A 20,888-nucleotide genomic window follows, 5' to 3' on the forward strand; every position below is an offset into this window, starting at 1 on the left:
CTTTATCAGCTATGTGGCTTCCAAATATTTTCTCCCATCATGTAGGTTGTCATTTTACTTTCATGATAAAGTCCCTTGATGCACAAAAGTTTGTAATTTTGATGAGGTTCCATTTATCTATTTGTTAGTGCTTGTCCTTTGGGTGTAAAACCGAAGAAACTGTTGCCTAACATAAGGTTTTGAAGATGCTTCCCTACATTTTTTTCTAGGAGTTTGATAGTTCTACCTCTTATATTTAGGTCTTTGATCCAATTTGAGTTGATTTTTGTATAAGGTATGAGGTGGGAGCCCTCCTTATTTGTTTTACAAATGGAGATCCAGGTTCCCCAACATTATTTGTTGAAAGACTATTCTATCTCAGTTGATTGGGCTTTGCCCCCTTATCAAAAATCAGTTAGCCATAAATGTTGATTTCTGAGCTCTCAGTTCTATTACATTGGTCTATATTTCTTTCCTCGTGCCAGTACCATGCTGTTTCGGTTACTGTGGGTTCGTAATAAGTTTTAAGATTGGGAAGTATGAGTCCTCCAATTTCAGTCTCTGTTTGCGAGATGGCTTTAGCTATTTGGGGTCCCTTAAACATATAAATTTGATGATTGGCTTTTTCATTTATACAAAGAACGTTCTTGGAATTTTGATTGGGATTGCATTGAATATATAAATTGCTTTGGGTAGAGTTGGCATCTTAAGAATATTTAGTCTTCCAGTCCACGAACGTGGAATATCTTTCCATTTAATTAGGTTTTCTTTAATTTCTTTGCAATGATTTTTAGTTTTCTATGTATAGTTCCTTTATATCCTTAGATTTATTCCTAGAAATTTAATTTTTAGTTGCTATTATGACTGGATTTTTTTTCTTGATTTCTTGTTCCAAGTGTTCATTGCTTGTGTTTTGAAACACTGCTGATTTTTGAATGTTGATCTTGTACCTCACCACGTTGCTGAATTCATTTGTTAGCTACAGGAGCTTTGTTGTGGATTTTTCAGGATTTTCTGCATATAGGATCACGTCATCTGCAGATAGGGGAAGTTTTGTTTTTTCCTTTCCAATTTGTATGCTTTTATTTCTTTATCTAGCCTAATTACTCTGGCAAGAACTTCCAGTACAATGTTGAATAACAGTGGTGACAGTAGGCATCCTTGTCTTGTTCCTGAACTTAAAGGGAAAGCTTTCAGCCTTTCACCATTGACTGGGATGTTAGCATTGGGCTTTTCATGTATGCCCGTTATCATGCTGAGAAATCTTCTTTCTATTCCTAGTGTTCTAAGTGTTTTTATCATGAAGGGATGCTGGATTCTGTCAAATGCCTTTTCTGAATTAATTGAGATGGTCAGTTGTGTTTTTCCTTCATTTGTTAATGTAATGTATTAAATTAATTGATTTTCTTATATTGAACCAACTTTGCATACCAGGGATAAATCCCACTTGATCATGGTGTATGATTCTTTCAATATGCTGTTGGATTTGATTTGCCAGTATTTTGTTGATGACTTTTGCATCTGTGTTCATAAGAGATATTAGTCTGTAGTTCTCTTGTGGTATCTTTATCTTTCTTTGGTGTGAGGTGATGTTGTCCTTGGAGAATAAATTAGAGAATATTCCTGCCTCTTCGATTTCTTGGGAAATTTTGAACAGAAGCAGATTTAGGTCATCATGGAATGTTTGGTAGAATTCCCCTGTGAAGCCATCTGCTCCTGGGCTTTTCTTTGTTGAGAGATTTTTTTGATTACAGATTCAATCTATTTACTAGTAATTGATTTGTAGAGACCTTTTAATTTCTTCACGAGTCAGTGTAGGCAGTTTGTGTATTTCTAAGAATTTGTCCATTTCACCTAGGTTATCTACTTTATTGGTGTGCAGTTGATCACAGTATCCTCTTATAGACCTTTTTTTTGTTTGTTTTTTAGCTGGGATGGTAGCAATATCCCCTTTTTAATTTCTGATTTTAGTTATTTGTATCCTCTTTTTTTCCTTTCTCAGTCTAGCTAAAGGTTTGTTGCTTTTGATCCTTTAAAGAATCAACTTTTGGGGTTGATTTTCTCTATTGTATTTTATTCTTTGTTTCATTTATCTCCGCTCTAATCTTTTGTGTTTTTCCTTCCTTCTGCTTGCTTTGGGTTTAGTTTGTGCTTCTTTTTCTAGTTCTTCCAGTTTTGAAGTTAGGCCTCCGATTTGAAGTCTTTCTTCCTTTGTAATGTAAGCACTTAGAGCTATAAATTCCCCTCTCAGCACTACCTTAGTTACATCCCATAAGTTTTGGTATGTTATATTTTCATTTTAATTTGCCTCAAGATATTTACTAACTTGGCTTCTGATCTCCTTTTTAACTCATTGTTCATTTAAGAGTAAGTTGTTCATTTCCACATATCTATGCATTTTCCATTCCTCCCTCTGTTATTGATTTCTAGCTTTATTCCATTGTGGTCAGTGAATATACATTGTGATTTCAAAATTTTTGCATTTATTGAACCAACATATGGTCTATACTGGAGAATGATCCATGTGCATTCAAGAAGAATGTGTATTCTCTTTTCATTGGGTGCAGTATTCTATACATGTCTGCTAGGTCTAGTTGGTTTAGATAATCATTCAAGTCTTGTATTTCTTATTTATCATCTGACCTAGATGTTCTATCCATTATTGAGAGTGGTGTATTAAAGTCTCCTCCTATTAAATGTCAGACTGTCAGTTTCTTCCTTCAAATCTGTATTTGCTTCATATATTTTAGGGTTTTGCTGTTAGGTGCGTATATATTTATAGTTGGTACATTTTCTGTTGAATAGTCATTATTAGTATATAATGACTAACTTTCCCTTGTAATTGTTTTGACTTATAGTCTATTTTATCAGATATAGCCTATATTATCAGAACAGCCACCCCGTTCTCTTTTGGTACTACTTGCACTGTATATATTTTTTCATCCTTTCACACTCAGTCTACTTGTATCTTTGAATTTAAGGTGATTCCCTTGAAGACAACATATAATTGGGTTGTTTTTTTTTTTTATCCATTTTGCCAATTTCTGTCTTTTGACTGGAGAGTTTAATCCATTTACATTTAATGTCACCACTGATATTAAAGGCCTTTCTTCTGCCATTTTGCTATTTAGCCCTTGTAAGTCTTACAACTTATTTTGTCCCTTACTTTTGTTAATGCCTACTTTATATTTATTTGATTTTTGTTGTGCTGTATTATACTGACTGCCTTCTCATTTCTATTGGGATGTATTTTCCTTCTCTTTTCCTTGTGATTACCATGGGGTCAAAATTTAACATCCTAAATATATAAAAATTGAGAGGAGCCGACCACCAGAGAGGAGACTGAGTTCAGGCTGAAGTTTATTTGCAGAGACAAAGAACCTCCCAGGCAGCACGCAAAATGGTGTGTGCCCTGGCCGGGCAGGGAGAATGCGTTATATAGGCAGGTTCCCGTGCCTGGGAACCGGGTGGAGGGAGGAGGAGAAGGAAGAAAAGTTTGTAGCACAAAGTTTTTAGTTGACACCCGTCCTGGAAGGGGGTTAATCTCTTATTGCCCTGGGCTGGTTTCCATCAAGGCCTCGGAGCTGCTGTTATCTTTCTGCTGTGGGATGGTTTTCTTCAAGGCCTCAGAGGCTGCTGTTATCTCTCTGCATCTCTTGAGGAGGCTGGACCTATCAACAATCATATTTGGTTTGATACAAACTTAACTTCAGTAGCGTACACATATTCTTTTCTTATATCCCTCTGTCGCCCCACCATTTTTTGTACTTGTTACGACTTGTATCTTTGTATGTTGTGTGTCCAAAAACATAGATTTATCATTTCTTTTTCTGCATTTGCATTTTAGCACCTATAGGGAGTAAGAAGTGGAGTTACATGCCAAACAATACACTACAACGATATTGGCATTTCTAATTTGCCAAAATGGCTGCCTTTACCGGAGGTCTTTATTTCTTTTTGTTGCTCTGGTGTCCTTTCCTCTCAGTCTGAAGACTTCCTTTTAGCATTGCTTGTAAAGCAGTCTAGTGGGGTTGAACCCCCTCAGCTTTTGTGTATCTGAGAATGTTTTAATCTCTCCCTCATTTTTGAAAGAAAGTCTCACTGGATATAAAATTCATAGCTGGCAGTATTTTTCCTTCACTACTTTGTCTTTCACCCACGGTCTTCTTGCCTCCCTGGTTTCTGATGAAAAATCATCACTCACTCTAAATAGGACTTGCAGCTTTCAGAATGCTCTCCTTGTCCTTTGCATTCAACAGTATTATCAATAAATGATGGAGTGTATTTTTCTTGATGCTTATCCTGTTTGGTGTTCTCTATTCTCCTTGGATGTGGCATATTCATGTCTTTTGCTAAATTTAGGAAGTTCTTTGGTATAATTTCTTTGAATATTCCTTCATAATGTGTATTTTGGTGCATTTGATGTCCCAGAGGTGTCTTAGCCTATTTTTGCTTTTTATATTTCTTTTTACTTTCTGCTTCTCCTCCTGACTCATTTCAAGTATCTTGTCTTGAAGTTCACCAATTCATTCTTCTGCTAGCTCCAGTCTGTTCTTGAAACCTTCCTGGACGTTTTTCATTTCAGTTATTGTGTTCTTCAACTCCAATAGTTCTATTTGGTTTCTTCTTAAAAATTTCTCTCTTTACTAATACTTTCATACACTGTTTTCCTGATATTCTTTAGTTCTTTCTGCACATCTTCCTTCTCCTTGAGCTTTTTAATTTTTTTTAAGGTTTTGTTCATTATGTCCACTTTCTTGTCTTCTTCATTGGTGTTTTTGATTTTTATCCTCTTTGTTTGGATGGGCCTCATTTCCTGTTTCTTTGACTTGTAATCCTTTTTGCACTGTACATTTTATAATGTTAGCTCTGGTATTTATTTCCTGAGGTGTCTGTTTCTTGGTTTTGTAACCCATCTGGTGATAAGAGAGATTTTTTTTGAGCCTCAGCCCCCGTATCAGGAAGGACTGCCCATGGTGAATGCTGTGTGCAGGGTTTTTCCTGTCTTTCTGGGCTTCTGCCTTGTCCGGGGCTTTTGCTTGTTAGTTGTTTTAGAATTCCCTTGTTTGTAGGAGTTCCCCTGCTGTTTCCCGAGGGACAGACCTATCTCTCCTGGATGTTTGAAGCTGGCAGGTGTTTTTCCCAGGTAACACTTCTTTCATTGTCTGAAGCTGAAATTCTGGGAGGAGGGCACACTGGAGAGGACTTCCCCAAGTCAGTGTTTTCCAGTCACAATAGAGCGAGGGTCCCATGAAAGGGGCACAGGCTGTCTCCCCACAGCTGAGCTTTCCTGGCCTTCCCAGCAAATGCAGCCCTTCAATTAACTGTCCTCCATGGACCCGAGGAAGTGCAGCATCTCCACCACTGCTGCCGCTGACCAGGGAGGGTTGAAATAATGGCCAAGGCCACTGCCACTGCCTGGGGCTGGTTGAAACAATCACTGCCCCCACAGCCGGGTCCCCAGCGATCTGAATTTGCTAATCAAAAACCGTGATTAGTGATTGGCTGTGCTCACTCGTACTCTTGGGGAAGAGTATTTTTAATGTCCCTCCTGTCACCAGTGAGTTAGTCATGGGTTGAATCCTATGGCCAACTGCTGTGAGAGTAGGGAATGGGCACCAGTTGCCGCCAGGTGGAGAGAGAAATATTTCTCACCATAATTTATCAGCCTCTTCCTCCTGTTCTTCCAGTGTTCTTCTGGCCTCCAGAGTTTCATTTCAAAATAGTTATTTTAGACAGTCCTTTCCTGTTTGATAGTTGTTTTGGTGGAAGGACTGAGTCCTGGAGCTCCCTACTCCATCATCTTCCCATAATCCTCCTCTATTTTTATCACCTGCTACCTTTTTAAAATTGTTTTCATGTTTATTTCTAATCCTGTTTATGCACCAGGGTGGGAAGACCATTAGTTGAGGGGTCTGGGAGATTAGGAGTAGTAAGCACTGGAATGATCCATCTCATCTTTAAGAAAGCTAGTGTGTTTGGCTCCCAGGAACAGTGCTTGAATTGTGGTGAAATGACATGCTCTATTATTCTGTTACTTGAAAAACTGTCCCCAATGTTACTCCTCTATTTTTACTTCTCACTTGGGTCATTGTTTTGATTGTTAGGAGTTGTAAAGGGGAAGCCACCCCCTGCTTGTCCTAGAACCCAGGGTTTTTTCCTTGTTCTCCAGGTGACACCTGGCACAGTTGGAACCCACTGGCCAGAAGCAAGGAGCTTTTAGGCTGGGCTGAAACTAGCACCAGCTCTGGCCATGGCACAAACTTGTATCACAGGAAGTAACTGACCTAGATGACCTCTAGGTTTTCCTCTAACTCTAAGATGAAAAACAAGAGCATTGACATTCTTAAGAGGGCAAGCTTTGGTATAGTTAAAAATGAGAAATAGGCTCATTGACACATTTAATGACATGTGTTAGTATGTGTGTAGAACTTTACACTTAAACTTGCATTTCTTTCTTTCTTTTTTTTCTAGCCAAACATCATGTCAATGGCAACAGAACAGTTGAACCTTTCCCAGAGGGAACACAGATGGCTGTATTTGGTAAGATATCAACTCTGAGAGAAAACCCAAATTGTGTGCAAAGACTAGTGCCAAATTTCTTAGTTTTAGCGAGTGTCCTCAGGGCTTCAAAATCTGGGCCCTTCTAGATATTTACATGTCATTGCAGCCAAGAAAATGATTGAATTCTTAGTAATTTCTGGGATCAGAAAGACTTATTCTATAGAATTTAGTGTGCTTTCTTTTCTTACTTTGACAAAAGTATCAAACTGTGTATTTGCTGTTTCTTATGTCCACACTGTCAATTAACCTGCTAATTTAGGGTTTGAGTTTTTAATTTGCCAAGAGGGAGTTTTTTTCCCCACACTGATATGACTTTGTTAAAGGCTGGGATTTAAGTAGTTTTGAGTTGTCTTTCCAGAAAATAAATCAATCTAATTGAATGACCTCTTTCCCCTCCATCATGCGTTGAGCATATTCCTTAAGAGAAAATAACAGTTGAAATGTTTTAAACTGAATAAAATCCACTCTTTGGATGCATACCCACAAAATACAATTATGTGGCTGAGTGGAACCTCTCTGTTATGTCCCAGATAGTTTGGTAATGAGATCCTTTTAAATTCACGTTTCCTTACCTCTATGTAGTGCCACCTAAACTTCCTTCAAAATATCTTATGCATCTGGCACTTTCTTTGTTTGCCTTCCTCCTTCCCCTTCCTCTCTTCCCTCCATCCTCTCACTTTCTGCCCTCCCTTCCCTCCCTCTCTCCTTCCCTTCCTTCTTGTCTTCCCTTCTCTGGGGTCTGTCCTATATCACCCTCTCAGGGATTACCCTGTCTGTTCCCTGGATTTTCAATTTTTTGTTCACCCTGGTTCCTTCCCCGTAGACAGTTTCTATGGTCTTTCCTACCCTAAAAACATGAAGACTCCTGACTTCATGCCCTCCTCTGGCTTCTGTTTTATTCTGGTCTTGATGGTAATCTCTTATGAGGAATTTTGATGCAAAACTGCTTTGAATCATTGAAGTGTATTTGACCTGGAAATTAGCCTCAGCAAAAAACCCTATCTCTAAATTAGTATATTCAGTATGTAAAGTTTTCTTAATCTTAGAGATGGAACCACAATTATTAATCAGCGATGGTTAACAGTTGGAGAATTATGAAAGAGACTAAATTCTACTTAAATGTTTGTAAATCTTGCTCTGTATGTGCTAGCATTGTTAAAATATACTGATCAGTGATTAGAAATTATTATGCTCAGAAATTTAACTGGAGAATTTGATTTTCGTAGAAAAAGGCAGAACGGACACCCTAAAATGTGTGATTTGTTAATTCACCTATAAGGAATTATGTTCAGATGAAGACGTTTTGCCTAAATTGCAGGCCTAGCACAGCGTCTCTTATGATAGGACAGCATGTGTCAAATGTGTCGACGTTAAAAAGGTTCCTTTGATGATTTTTTTTTTTTATCTTTCAAATTGTCAAACCCCAGACATGTTAGAAACTAGGGTTCCATGTGATACTGGAAATGTAAGATGAGGCTGCCTATCTTAGCAGGTTTCTCTTTGTTGTGATGTTGGAGGAAAACTTCCTTCCTGAGGGAATACCCACACTCAATACCATACATGCCAGTGACGTTGTTTGGCCAGCAAATTGGAAATATCAGTGACTAATGCTCCGTGATATTTTTTCCTCCACAAGTTTGGTTTCTAGTGGCTTTACTAAAATCTTAAGACCTTCATTGTTTGACTTTGGGCAAACAACTTCTCCTCTCCAAGCCTCAAATTTTTTTTTTTACCCATATAATGAGAGGGTTGGACAAGCTGAGACCATTTCAGCTTTGGGTTCTTGTTACATGTTCAGGACCAAAGGCTCATCTGGAGCTAGACAGCTTCTGGGAAGCCCACTGTGAATAGCCAACACGTGTGGTTTTAAAAGAGGTGAATCATGTGCATAATTTTTACAAGTTAACAACATATAAAGGGCAGAATTACACAGATTGTAAAATAGAATATTATTTTGACATCTAAGAATTCTTCAGAACTGCCATTTGGCTCTTCCAGATGCCTAAATTAAGGCTGCTATTTTGGTTAAGTATATACAAGCATTTTATATTAATGTTTTCAAGACTGTTCTCAGTTTATATTGCTTGTCCACCCGGCCCACAGTAGAGTGAGGGAGCAGGGATGGGCTTCTCTTATTCTGGCTTGTTTATAGCTACACTGAAAAGGCCTGGCTAAGCTGAGTGCTCGGCTGTTTTATGGACATTGGGTGTTTAATCCTCCCAGCACCTTGCAAGTCTGGTGGTGTTATATAATTCCTTTCTCAGAAAGATGATATGACTTTCCAAAATCACACAGCAAATGAGGTGGTGGAACCAGAATTTGAGCTAACTGACCCTGGAGTCCATATTTTTGTTTCTCATGATGTCACATGACTCTCAGCACAGGTCAAATGAGCCTTGGGAGAGCCTGGTAGATTCAGAAATGCCCTAGAGCATGACTTCGAGCAGAGCCAATTTAGCAAATTGATTTGTAGACTTCTGTGCATTCCCAGACTGATCTGAAGAACCCTTGAAGTGCAGCTTTTGCCGCAGCTCCTTCTAAGTATAGTTTTGTCCTATTTGATTGTAGTAGCATGCGTTGATGTGTAGGAGAACGTCTTACATCTACTTGACTGCATGTTAACCAAAACAATAATTGCACTCTGTGATTGTCCAAACTCATTCTTCAGCCTTGGAGGTCTTAATATTTTACGTAAAGTAGCAACACCAATTTTAAGTTGATGATTTATTGGTTAATAATTTGAATATACAGAATGCTGTCTGAATGGGAACTTTGAAATTCAATCTACTCTGAAAGTGACCACAGAACTGCCATTAGACTTTTAGATTAGAATCTATAATGTAAGAAAGGATAAAATGAAAGACAAGGGCACATTCTGTTGTGAACATATATGAAAGTGTTGTTATAGCAAGTGATCAGGATATATATATATATATTTTTTTTCTTAAATCTATTTCTGGTGCACAATCCTCACAGATTATTTTTAAATTAAGAAGTTCATTTTTTCCAATTTTCTTTTGTGGTCCATTGGTTAGGTTTTTCCTTGTCGTATTTTGTTTTTCTGTGACCGCAATTCTTTAGCCTCTTTGCTGCTCTTTCTCTCCTCTGTACTTTAGGATGGTGATAATGAAGGTAGTAGGCTCTGATCTCCCAGTGGGCTTCTCCTCTTCTGTGTATGATGCTCTCTTTCAAATCAGTGGGAGCCTTTTTCTCGTAAGCTGGAAAAGCAGAAGGGTACATTTAGCAATTGCTTATTGTCCTTGTTCCTGGAGCCTGAGAGCGCCCTAGAGGTATCCTCCCTTTAATCCTTATAACAGCCCCGTGAAGTGGGTATTATTGTGCTCTTTTATAGACAGAGAAACTGAGGTACCCAAAGATAAAAGAAATGTGGTCAAGTAGAGGGGATGCTTTCTCAGGTACGAGGATATCCACATTGCATTTGCCAGCATGCTGTGCCTGTCTTAGGAAGGTTCTCTCCAGCTCTCAGTGTCTTAATGAAAGTGACATCCCGTTGGCAAAGGGCTGCTCTATCCGTGCAGAGAGCCCAGGCTCCAGCCTCTCTGTGCTGGTGGCTCTTGAGCATGAAGCCCCTACTCATTGTATTAAAAATACTCCATAGTCAAAAAGACTTATTTCAAGGAAAAAAAAAACAAACCCAAAACCAAAGGCTGATTAATTGAGAGTACTGGGAAGTAGGGGTGGGGGATTCCAATCTTAAGTTGTGAAGCTTTTTAGTACAATTTTAAAAAATGAAATACAATTTATTACTTTAAAGTATACTCCTTGACTATTTCATTTAGCACTCAAACTAGGACACTTTTAAGAGTGAAAAGAGTGCTGTTAAAAAATGATGCTCATGTGATGAGGTGCAAAATGGAGGTTTCAGGCAACTGGGATATAATGTCACACTATGATGAGAGTGTATGTTTTGGAAGAGCACACCAAGAATAATAAATATACATTGAGTAAAGTTGAAATTGGAAAACAATGAACTTAGACATACAAACTGAAGTAAATGAATGAAAAAATTGTAATGCAGTGGACTTAAGAGTATATGTAGTGTAGCATCAACACCAGGGCTCTTATATACTATGAACTTTGAAGATTTAATCCAATAAATATTATGTTCTTTCTTAATCACTTTAAATTAAAAGTTAATTCATATTTATAAAACCTGGCTTATAGCATTCCAATAAGAGATGGGAAATTGATCCAATTATTTCTTTGCAGTGTTGATATTATACTAATACAGCCCAGTGGTATAGGGTAATGAGCCCTCCATCATTAGAGGCGTTCAAATGGTAGAGAGGTCATTCCTAACCTGTTGGGGAATGTGACTAAATGGCCTTTAGAATCCTTTCTTCTCATTTAATGAGAATTTACTTTGTTTCAGGATGTCAAACCTTTTAGTTCTCACTCATATTGATCCTATTGTTTGGAAACCCATATCCAGGCTGTGTAGAGAGAGGTAAGGGTCTTGAGTGAGAAATCATGGTGTTCAGCGATTGTTTCCAAGCAAAAGCGACAGAAGTACCCCAGTGAATCCTTTGGGTGGCCATGAGGCTGTAGGCTCACGGTAGCCCAACAGTAATGGTTGTGTGACCTCAACCCACTACAAAAAAAAAAAAAAAAAAAAAAAAAAAATCCCAGTCAGGTTCTTTTAGGGCTCTTAAAACAAGAGGGAGCAAACAATCCTAGACATCGTGGAAATGTGCTGACGATCTCTTTACACATCTCTGTTTAAAGCCAAGGTGCCAAGAACTCACTGGTCCCTCTCCCAAATAGCTATGTCAATAGATTGATGGATCACAAAGCGTAGGGCGAGCAACTGTCAGAGGCCCATAAACTCTCCCCCCTTGGGGGAGTCACCTTCTGCATCCCAAAGGAGAGTGAGATCAGTGTTCGTATCATGAACCAATCACAAGGAATTTCTTTTTCCTCAACTTGAATTGTAGGTGATTTTTGAAATAGCCACAGTTATTTGTCTGCCAGCCAAGAAAACAGCATTGAAAGCAGCAGGCAATATGTCAGACTTCAAAGGAAAATATATTGGTGTCTCATTGGCCTGAATCCAACATTATGTTGGTAAATACTCGAATCCCGGTGTGGCATATTTCTCTCTGAACCTTGACTGAAAACTACTGAAGATCATTCTGTGAGCCGCGGAGTGACAGTCACTCATTCCAGGAAAAAGGCCAGAAAGAATGACTTTGAAATGTGTTTGTAATTAACTAAACCATCTAAATTCACAAGACTGTTTGAACAGCAGGCAGCTAACTGGTGCAAACTTCTTAAATGGTAAGGCACTTGGAGAAACAAAAATAGGCCTTTCTCCCATGGTAATTTCAAGTACCTTAAAGGTCTCATAGCTGGTCACTTGGAGACACGTTTTAAGATAAATTTTATTTTATATGTCTTTTTCATGTGTACAATGATGTCAATTTTCATTTTCTTTGGCAGTGTGAGAGGTCAGGTAATAGAGAGTAGGGAAGAGACCTTTTAAAACCTGTGTTGAAAATCCTTTTTGGGTTGTATGGTATTTCCTGGGATAGTGCAGCCACGTGGGTCCTGGTCCAGGTCCAGAAAAGAGCAGGTATGGAGCCAGAGAGGATATCTGAGGGTGAGGAGGGCAAGGGGAGGATAGAATTAGAGTAGGGAAGCTGAGGAATAGGTATAGGGATTTTCTGTGCTTAGAGAATGGAACTGAACCCATTGTAGAAAGGAGTGAAATGAATAATGCTTCAGTTGTTTAGAGATCACCTATACATCAACCTCAACCACTTAGAATGCAAGTAAAAACCAAAAAGTAAGCTTTCCTGCACAAAGAAGTTGTGGACAAGTCCATAAACAATTCAGAATTCATAAGAGTTCTCGAGTCAGATAAACTTAGGTGCGTGACTCTAGATAAGTTTCTTACCCCCCTCTGAGACTCAATCCTCATCTGTAAAATGAAAGTAAGAATATTTACCTCCTAGGGTTGTTGTGAGGCTGCCATGAGGTAATGCTTATGAGGCATTTAGCACAGGGCCTGCTGTCAGGTCTCAGCCACGGCTGCTTGCAAGGCCAAGGCCAGCCCGAGGGTGTGCTCCTTGGAAGGCCACAGAAGTCTCCCCAGCCAGGGCTGCTGTGATTAAGGCCCAGGATTTGATCATAACAGTAGTCAGTTTCCATGGGATTTCCTCTCTCTCTCCTTCGCAGTGCCTGATAAGTCCTTTATAACCCAGGGATTATGAAAGATAACAAATAGCATTAGTTGAGAACTGATCTAATGTTGACGGAGTACTGACCAGTCCTTGTTATTAAATTTTCTGTTAAACCCACTCATCACTGGTCTGAGAAAGACTGGTGGCTTCCTTCAGTGTCAGTACAGAGCTCTCAGAAAGGACTACTGTGTTTCTTTTGGCCTCAACTATGCAGTGGATCAGTTGTGGCCAATTTTCACTGTTATCACTGGTGTACAGTGATCACCCTCTGGACTGACCTTTTTTTTAGTTTGAAAGTAAATTTTTTTTTTTTTTTAATACAAATGTGGCAGAAATTTCTTAAATTTCTATGGAGAAAATCTCAATAAAATTTGCATAATTGTATTTCTACTGCTCCTGTGTTAACTTTTTCTTATTAGAGAAACATAGATATAGAGAACAAAAACTACAAAAGTTATTCATTATTCAGTTTCATTCAACTAGCATTTTTAAGTAAAATACTGTGACCCATGTTGCAGATATCATATACAACATTCCCTCTCTTACACTTTCCCCAACTATTTGTCTTTAGCATTGATATAAAATGGATTAAAGGGAACTTAAAATATATGCAAGACACAACAAAATAACATTCATTAGAAGTAGGTAAATATTGGAGCAAAGAAAAATAAGAGCAATGAAACAGACAAAGAGTGTACACCATAATTCTGTATAACTTATTAGAGTTGACCATAAATTTGACTCCATGTTTCTTAGCAGCCATCTAAAGAAAGATAAGTTGGTTATAGACGGTGGGTTTCCGTTTTTCTTGATCCTGAAAATCTAAATGCTTGGAGGAATTTAAAAACAAAAAACAAAAAAAACACCTCCTGATTCTAAAACCAGAAATAAATTTCTTTCAAGGGTGCTCATAAGGAGGTCTCCAGGTAATGTGATACAATAAACAGTATTGCTGACAATACACTTAGAGTGAGTGGTCGAGGAGTTCTGTGGGGCTGTTTGTTACACTGCTCTGTTCTTTAGGCTTGTGACACCCACCAGTGCACAGTTCAGTACAAGCCATCCTACAAGCACCAGTGTGCTTCACTGAAATTAGTTCTACTGTATCTAACACAAGAAATGGACTAAAAATCTTTTAGGGTGTTTCCTGTCAATATCATTTTTCTCCATTGAGTTTTTTAGTTTCCAGTTGAGTTTTTTAAAAATTTATTTTTTAGTTCTTTATTGTGAAAATGTTCAAACATATTAAAGTAATAAAATGAAGCCTTGCTCACTCAGCTTCCACTTTTATCAGTAGTGGCTAAATGTGTTACATCTATATTCTCACCTACTCCATCTTCCCTAGCCTAGGTTATTTTGGAGTAAATCTCAGATATCATCATTTCATCTATGAATATTTTAGTAAATATCTCTAAAAAATAATGGTATGGTGGTTACATTTTCTTAACATTGTTATCATATGTAAACAAACTGTAGTTTCTTGATATCAAATATCCAGTAAGCCCATATTTCCCCTATTTTCTCATAAATTTTTTTTTAATTTAATTTTATTGAGGTTGTTCACATACCATACAATTATCCAAAGATCCAAAGTGCACAATCAGTTGCCCACGGTACCATTATACAGCTGTGCATCCATCACCACAATTTTTTTTCCCCAATTTTTAAAACATTTTCATTACTCCAGAAAAGAAATAAAGACAAAAAAAAGAAAACTCAAATCCTCCCATACCCTTAACCACCCCCCTCCATTATTGACTCATAATATTGATATAGTACATTTGTTAGTATTGATGAAGGAATGTTAAAATACTACTAACTGTAGTACATAGTTTGTAATAGGTATATTTTTCCCTATATACCCCTCTATTATTAACTTCTAGTTATAGTGTCATACATTTCTTCTAGTTTATGAAAGAGATTTCTAATATTTGTATAGTTAATTGTGGAGATTGTCTACCACAAGATTCACTGTTTTATACATTCCCATATTTTAACCTCCAGCTTCCCTTCTGGTGACATACATGACTCTAAGCTTCCCCTTTCCACCACAGTCACATACCATTCAGCATTGTTAGTTATTCTTGCGATAGCATGTTACCGTCACCTCTGTCCATTTCCAAACACTTAAGTTCAACCTAGTTGAACATTCTGCTCATAATAAGCAACTGCTCCCCATTCTTTAATCTCGTTCTATATCCTGGTAACTTATATTTCATGTCTATGAGTGTACATATTATAATTAGTTCATATCAGTGAGACCATACAATATTTGTCCTTATGAGTCTGACTTATTTCACTCAATGTAGTGCCTTCAAGGTTTCTTCATCAATCCGTTTTTTTTTTCAAGATGGTTTTGTTCATGTACCATACTTTCCGTCCTAAGTAAACAATCGATGGTTCCCTGTATAGTCATATATTTATGTATCAATCACCATCACTACTATTATATAAGGACATCTCCATTTCTTCCATAAAGAAGGGGGAACAGTCAAAGAAGCTAGAGAGACAAAAGAAAAGAAAGGAAAAAAAACATGACAGCTAGAAATCAACAAAAGGAAAGATAGAGTTAACCTAAACTAGAATAAAAGTCAGACAACATCACCAGTGCCAAGAGTCCCATATCCCTCCCTTATGTCCCCCTCTTATAGGTATTTAGCTTTGGTGTATTGCCTTTGTTACATTAAAGGAAGCATAATACAATGTTTCTGTTAACTATAGTCTCTAGTTTGCATTGATTATATATTTTTCCCCAATACCACCCTATTTTTAACACCTTGCAAGGTTGACATTCATTTTTTCTTCCTCATGTAAAAACATTTGCATGTTTTATCACAATTGTTGAGCACTCTAGGTTTCACTGAGTTATACAGTCCCAGTCTTTATCTTTCCTCTTTCCTTCTGGTGTCCCACATACTCCTAACCTTCTCTTTCAACCATACTCACAGTTATCTTTGTTCGGTATACTTACATTGCTGTGCTGCTATCTCCCAAAATTGTGTTCCATACCTCTCACTCATGTCTTCTCCTTTCTGTCTGTAGTGCTCCCTTTAGTGTTTCCTGCAGAGCAGGTATCTCGTTCAAAAACCCTGTAATTATCTGTTTGTCAGAGAATATTTTAAGCTCTCCCTCATATTAGAAGGACAGTTTTTCTGGATATAGGATTCTTGGTTTGTGGTTTTTCTCTTTCAGTATCATAAATATATCATAGCACTTCCTTTTTGCCTCCATGGTTTCTGCTGAGAAATCCGCTCATAGTCTTATCAAGCTTCCTTTGTATGTGATGGATCACTTTTCTCTTGCTGCTTTCAGGATTCTCTCTTAGTCTTTGAGGTTTGATAATCTGATTATTAAGTGTCTTGGTGTAGGCCTATTCAGATCTATTCTGTTTGGGGTACCTTGCGTGGTCTAGTTTACTAATGCTGCTGGAATGCAAAACAGCAGAAATGGATTGTCTTTTATAAAAGGGGGTTTATTTGGTTGCACAGTTATGGTCTTAAGGCCATCAAGTGTCCAAGGTAATGCATCAACAATCAGGTACCTTCACTGGAGGATGGCCAATGGTGTCTGGAAAACCTCTGTTAGCTGGGAAGGCATGTGACTGGCATCTGCTCCAGAATTCTGGTTTCAAGATGGCTTTCTCCCAGGACGTTCCCCTCTAGGCTGCAGTTCCTCACAAATGTCACTCTTAGTTGCTCTTGGGGTGTTAGTCTTTTGTTAGCTTCTCTGGAGCAAGAGCCTGCTTTCAACAGTTGTCTTCAAAATGTGTCTCTCAGCTGCAGCTACTCTCAGCTTCTGTGCATTCTTCAAAGTGTCCCTGTTGGCTGTAGCTCCTCTTCAAAATGTCTCTCTCAGCTTCACTGAGTTCCTTCTGTTTGTCAGCTCATTTATATGGCTCCAGTGATTTAATTTAGACCCACCCTGAATGGGTGGGGTAACACCTCCATGGAAATTATCCAATCAGAGTCATCACCCACAGTTGGGTGGGGTGCATCTCCACAGAAACACTCAAAGAATTACAATCTAATCAACACCAACATGTCTGCCTACACAAGATTACATCAAAGATAATGGTGTTTTAGGGGACATAATACATTCAAACTGGCTCACTGCACTTCTGGGATCCATAATTTTATGTCTTTCATAAGAGATGGGAAATTTTCATTGATTATTTCCTCGTTTATTGCTTCTGCCCCTTTTCTCTTCTTTTCTCCTTCTGGGACAATCATGACATGTACATTCCTGCATTTCATGTTGTCATTCAATTCCCAGAGATGTTGCTCATATTTTCCCATTCTTTTCTCTGTTCTTTTGTGTGTAGGCTTTCAAATGTCTTGTTTTCCAGTTTCTGAGTATTTTCTTCTGCCTCTTGAAATCTGCTGTTGTATGTCTCCATTGTGTTTTTCATCTCTTGTGTTGTGCCTTTCATTTCCATAGATTCTGCCAGTTGTTTTTTCGAACTTTCGATTTCTACTTTATATACTCCCAGTGTTTTCTTTATAGCCTTCATCTCTTTTGTTATATCTTCCCTGAACTCATTGATTTGGTTTTTTATTTGATTTAGCATGTTTCTTTGAAAATCTTTAATATATTATTTCATTAACATGAAACAGTATCTCAACTGTATGTTGATTGAGGTGTAAGTTTGTTCCTTTGCCTGGGCCATATCTTCATTTTTTCTAGTATAGATTGTAGTTTTCTGTTGTCTAGGCATCTGGTTTCCTTGGTTATCCCAGTCATACTTTACCAGACCAGAACAGGTTCAGGTCTCAGAATGGGGTTATATTCAGGGCGTATCTTGGAAGAATGACAGACTTTCCTGTGAGGTCTCCAGTTGCTGTGCTTTTCCTAACCTTCTCTGCAGGTGGCACCTGTCAGCCTTTTGCTCCCGACTGGTATAAGGAGATGTGGCCTCCTTAGTTTCTGTTTTTGGCTGTTTTCTCCCAGGCTCTGGGGTCTGGTTCTGAAGGGATAGCTGGGCCCCACCTCCTTACTCTTAGGAAAGATACACCCCCTAGGGAGTTTTAATCTTCATTTGAATAGTCTCACTGACTCTGTTATCTCCACCCCTGTCTGGGTCAGAGACCTGTGAACTGGAAATGGCTGAGGCTATCTCCACTGTGCTCCTCAGGTTGAGAGAGAGAAAAAGGGACTGAAAGCCCCTTGTAGAGTAAGTACATGGCCCCCCAGTTTCAATTGTCAGTGAGAGGTAACACCTGGTTTTCTGGGCTCCCCCTCCCAGGAAAGATGAGTCTTCTGGTTCTTTAAGGTCAGTCATCACTAAAAGTCTCTGCTTGTTGGGGGTTTGTAGCTTGTATTCAGCAGTCCACATTTGTTAATTAAAACCCCAGTTGGAGCTCAGTTGAGCTATATTCACTTGCTGGGAGAGTGCTGCTCTCTACCACTGTGAGGTTTTGCAGCTAAGCCTGCTATGGAGGGAAGGGGCTCTGGCAAAGTTCTGCAGTTTTTACTTATAAATTTTATGCTGCAATCTCAGGCATTCTTCCCAATCCAGGTTGGTGTACAATGTGTGGACAGTCACGGTTGTCCCCCAGAAGTTATTCCAAATTATTTACTAGTTGTTCATTTGTTGTTCCAGGGGACTATCTAAATTCCACTCCTCTCTATGCTGCCATCTTGCCCCCTTTCCCCATAAATGTTTTTTAAACTGTTGGTTTCAGTTGGGATCCAAATAGACTTCATAGATTGTAATTGGTTGATATGAATATTTAGTCTCTTTTAATTAATAGGTTCATCTCTTCTTTTTTTCCCTTGCAGTTTATTTGTTTGAGAAATTAGATCATTTATCCTGTCATGTTTACTTCAGGGTGGGTTGAATTATCATGTCATCTATTTTCTGTATTTTCTATTTTCTACAAATTAAGAGTTAGAGCTTGATTGGAATCAGATCTGACTTTTTGGCAAGACTACTCCTTTGGTGGTGGTATGTTAGTTATTCAGAAGGAGTTTAATACCTGGTTCTCTCTCTTTTGGTGAAGTTAGTAGCCTCTTAATGATTATTACATTGATCTGTTTTTTTTATTAGAGGCTCTAAAATGGTAATATTCTGATTCTAGCATTTCTCTTTATTTTTGAACTAGAATGTTTCTATAGAAAGTAACTTCCCCTCATCAACTATTTGAGATCCACTTTGATTAGGAAAGAAGGATAAATGCTTAGTCCCCCCCCCCCCCCATTATTTACTACTTTGCTCTATGTATCTGGGCATGGGTTAGATGTAAACTCATGAGTCAGAGGTGTATATATATAGTTCCTCAAGTCATTTAACAAGTGACGACAATCTCTTTAATTTGTGATTGGCTATTTTTCACTTGGGCATTTAACCAAATTATTAAACTTGTAACCATTTGGTCAAATGCTTAAAAGTATAATCACAGCAGACAGATTGCCTCAGCAGATTTGAATAAACAAAAGAAACAGGCACATAGTCAGGTGGCAGAAGGTTGTTTCTCAGGCAAAGCCTGGGACTGTGGAACCCTGAGCTTCTTTTCCATTCTCACCCCAGATTTCATTACCAGGTGACATTCTGTTGTTCAGGTTTGAGACATGAACCTCAGCAGATAAGGATTTAAAAAAAACAAAAACGGAACTCTAGGGCAGATTGGAGGGCTTGGGAGGTCTTGGTTCTACAAGTGGGAATGCTTTCAAAATACTGAAATGAAAATGGATGAGCAGCCAACAAATGACAAAGCCTTCCTCAGGAATGCTGCCCAATGTGAAGATTAACAGCTGGGCTATTTCACCCGGAGCATATTTTCATGCTTAGGCTTAATATTGTGAATTAGTTTGAGGTAGCAGGAAGCATTTGTCAGAGTGTGTACTATCTGCCTTCCACGTTTCACAGAGTAGGTAAAATTATCCAGTTATACAGTCAAGGATTTTTGAATTGAAGAAGGGGAGATACTTACTGATCCACTGATTTTTACCTCATGGTACTGTATGCATTTTTGTAAGTTTTGTCTCAAATTCTGTTGGAATAATATTCTGTGTGAAGTAAATAAAAATAATTTCTATGAATATTTCTTAGGTCTAGTACAATGTACAGTTGATCAAAATCAAATGGTATGAAAGGTGGGTTGGAGTTCCAGGGAATATGGCAGAGTAGGGAGCTCCAGGACATAGTTCTTCCACCAAAGCACCTGTTTAAAAAGGCAAGGACTATCTGAAACAACTGTTCCTGGGTTCTGGAGGCCAAAAGAACACTGTATGGTACCCAGAGAGGAGCAGGAGGAAGAGTCTAATGAACTGTGGTAAACAACAGTCAGTAGGTCTCTCTGCACGCTGGCTGCCAACACCCACCCCCCACTCTCGTGGTGGGTTGCCTTGGGATTCAGGCCCTAGCTAGCTACTGCTGTCAGAAAGGGACAGAAAAGTCCTCTTCCCCAGGAATGGGAGGGCATGGCCAAGCACTGATCATGGCTTTTTAATAGCAAATTCAGATTGCTGGGTCTTGGTTCTGAGCTACTGTTTCAACCCATCCTAAAGGGAGTTCTGCAGGCTGAAAGGAAAAGACAGACAGGCTCAGAGTAGTGTGAAGAAATGAAGATTATCAGTAAGGGTAACTAAAAGGGTAAAAAGAGAGAGAAGAAAATGGGTATGACACATAAAAACCAAGGGATAAAATGGCAGAACTAAGTACTGCCTTTACAGTAATAATATTGAGTGATAATTGATAAAACTCCTCAATCAAAAGACCCGTACTGGCAGAATGGATAAAAAAGCATTATCCTACTATATGCTGTTTACAAGGGAATCACCTTAGAACCAAAGTCACAAATGGGTTGAGACTGAAAGGCTGGAAAAAGGTATTCCACACAAACAGTGACAAAAAAAGAGCTGGGGTAGCTGTACTATATTGGAAAAAAAATAGACATTAAATGCAAAAGTGTTTTAAGAGACCAAGAATTATAAACTATACATTAAAAGGGACAATCCACCAAGAAGAAATAACAATTATAAATATATATGTACCTAAGCATGGTGCCCCCAAAATACATGAGACAAACAATGGCAAAACTGAAGGGAGAAATAGACATCTCTAAAATAATAGTTGGAGAGTTCAATATACCACTCTCATCAATAGATAGAACATCTAGAGGATTCATAAGGAAGGAGAACTTG

General features: G+C 38.4%; 1 protein-coding gene across 2 annotated transcripts in view; it reads left to right on the top strand.

Annotated features, from left to right (window-relative positions):
- MSRA (methionine sulfoxide reductase A) overlaps window positions 1-20,888 on the top strand; it is a 464,462-nt gene that overhangs the window by 210,742 nt on the left and 232,832 nt on the right. For both annotated transcript variants that reach the window (XM_037812806.1, XM_037812808.1), the window contains exon 2: window positions 6,454-6,522. In XM_037812806.1, coding sequence (XP_037668734.1) covers window positions 6,454-6,522 — 69 coding nt within the window. The remainder of the gene's footprint in view (window positions 1-6,453; window positions 6,523-20,888) is intronic.

This window comes from Choloepus didactylus, chromosome 20, assembly GCF_015220235.1.
Source record: "Choloepus didactylus isolate mChoDid1 chromosome 20, mChoDid1.pri, whole genome shotgun sequence".
Lineage (NCBI taxonomy): Eukaryota > Metazoa > Chordata > Mammalia > Pilosa > Megalonychidae > Choloepus > Choloepus didactylus.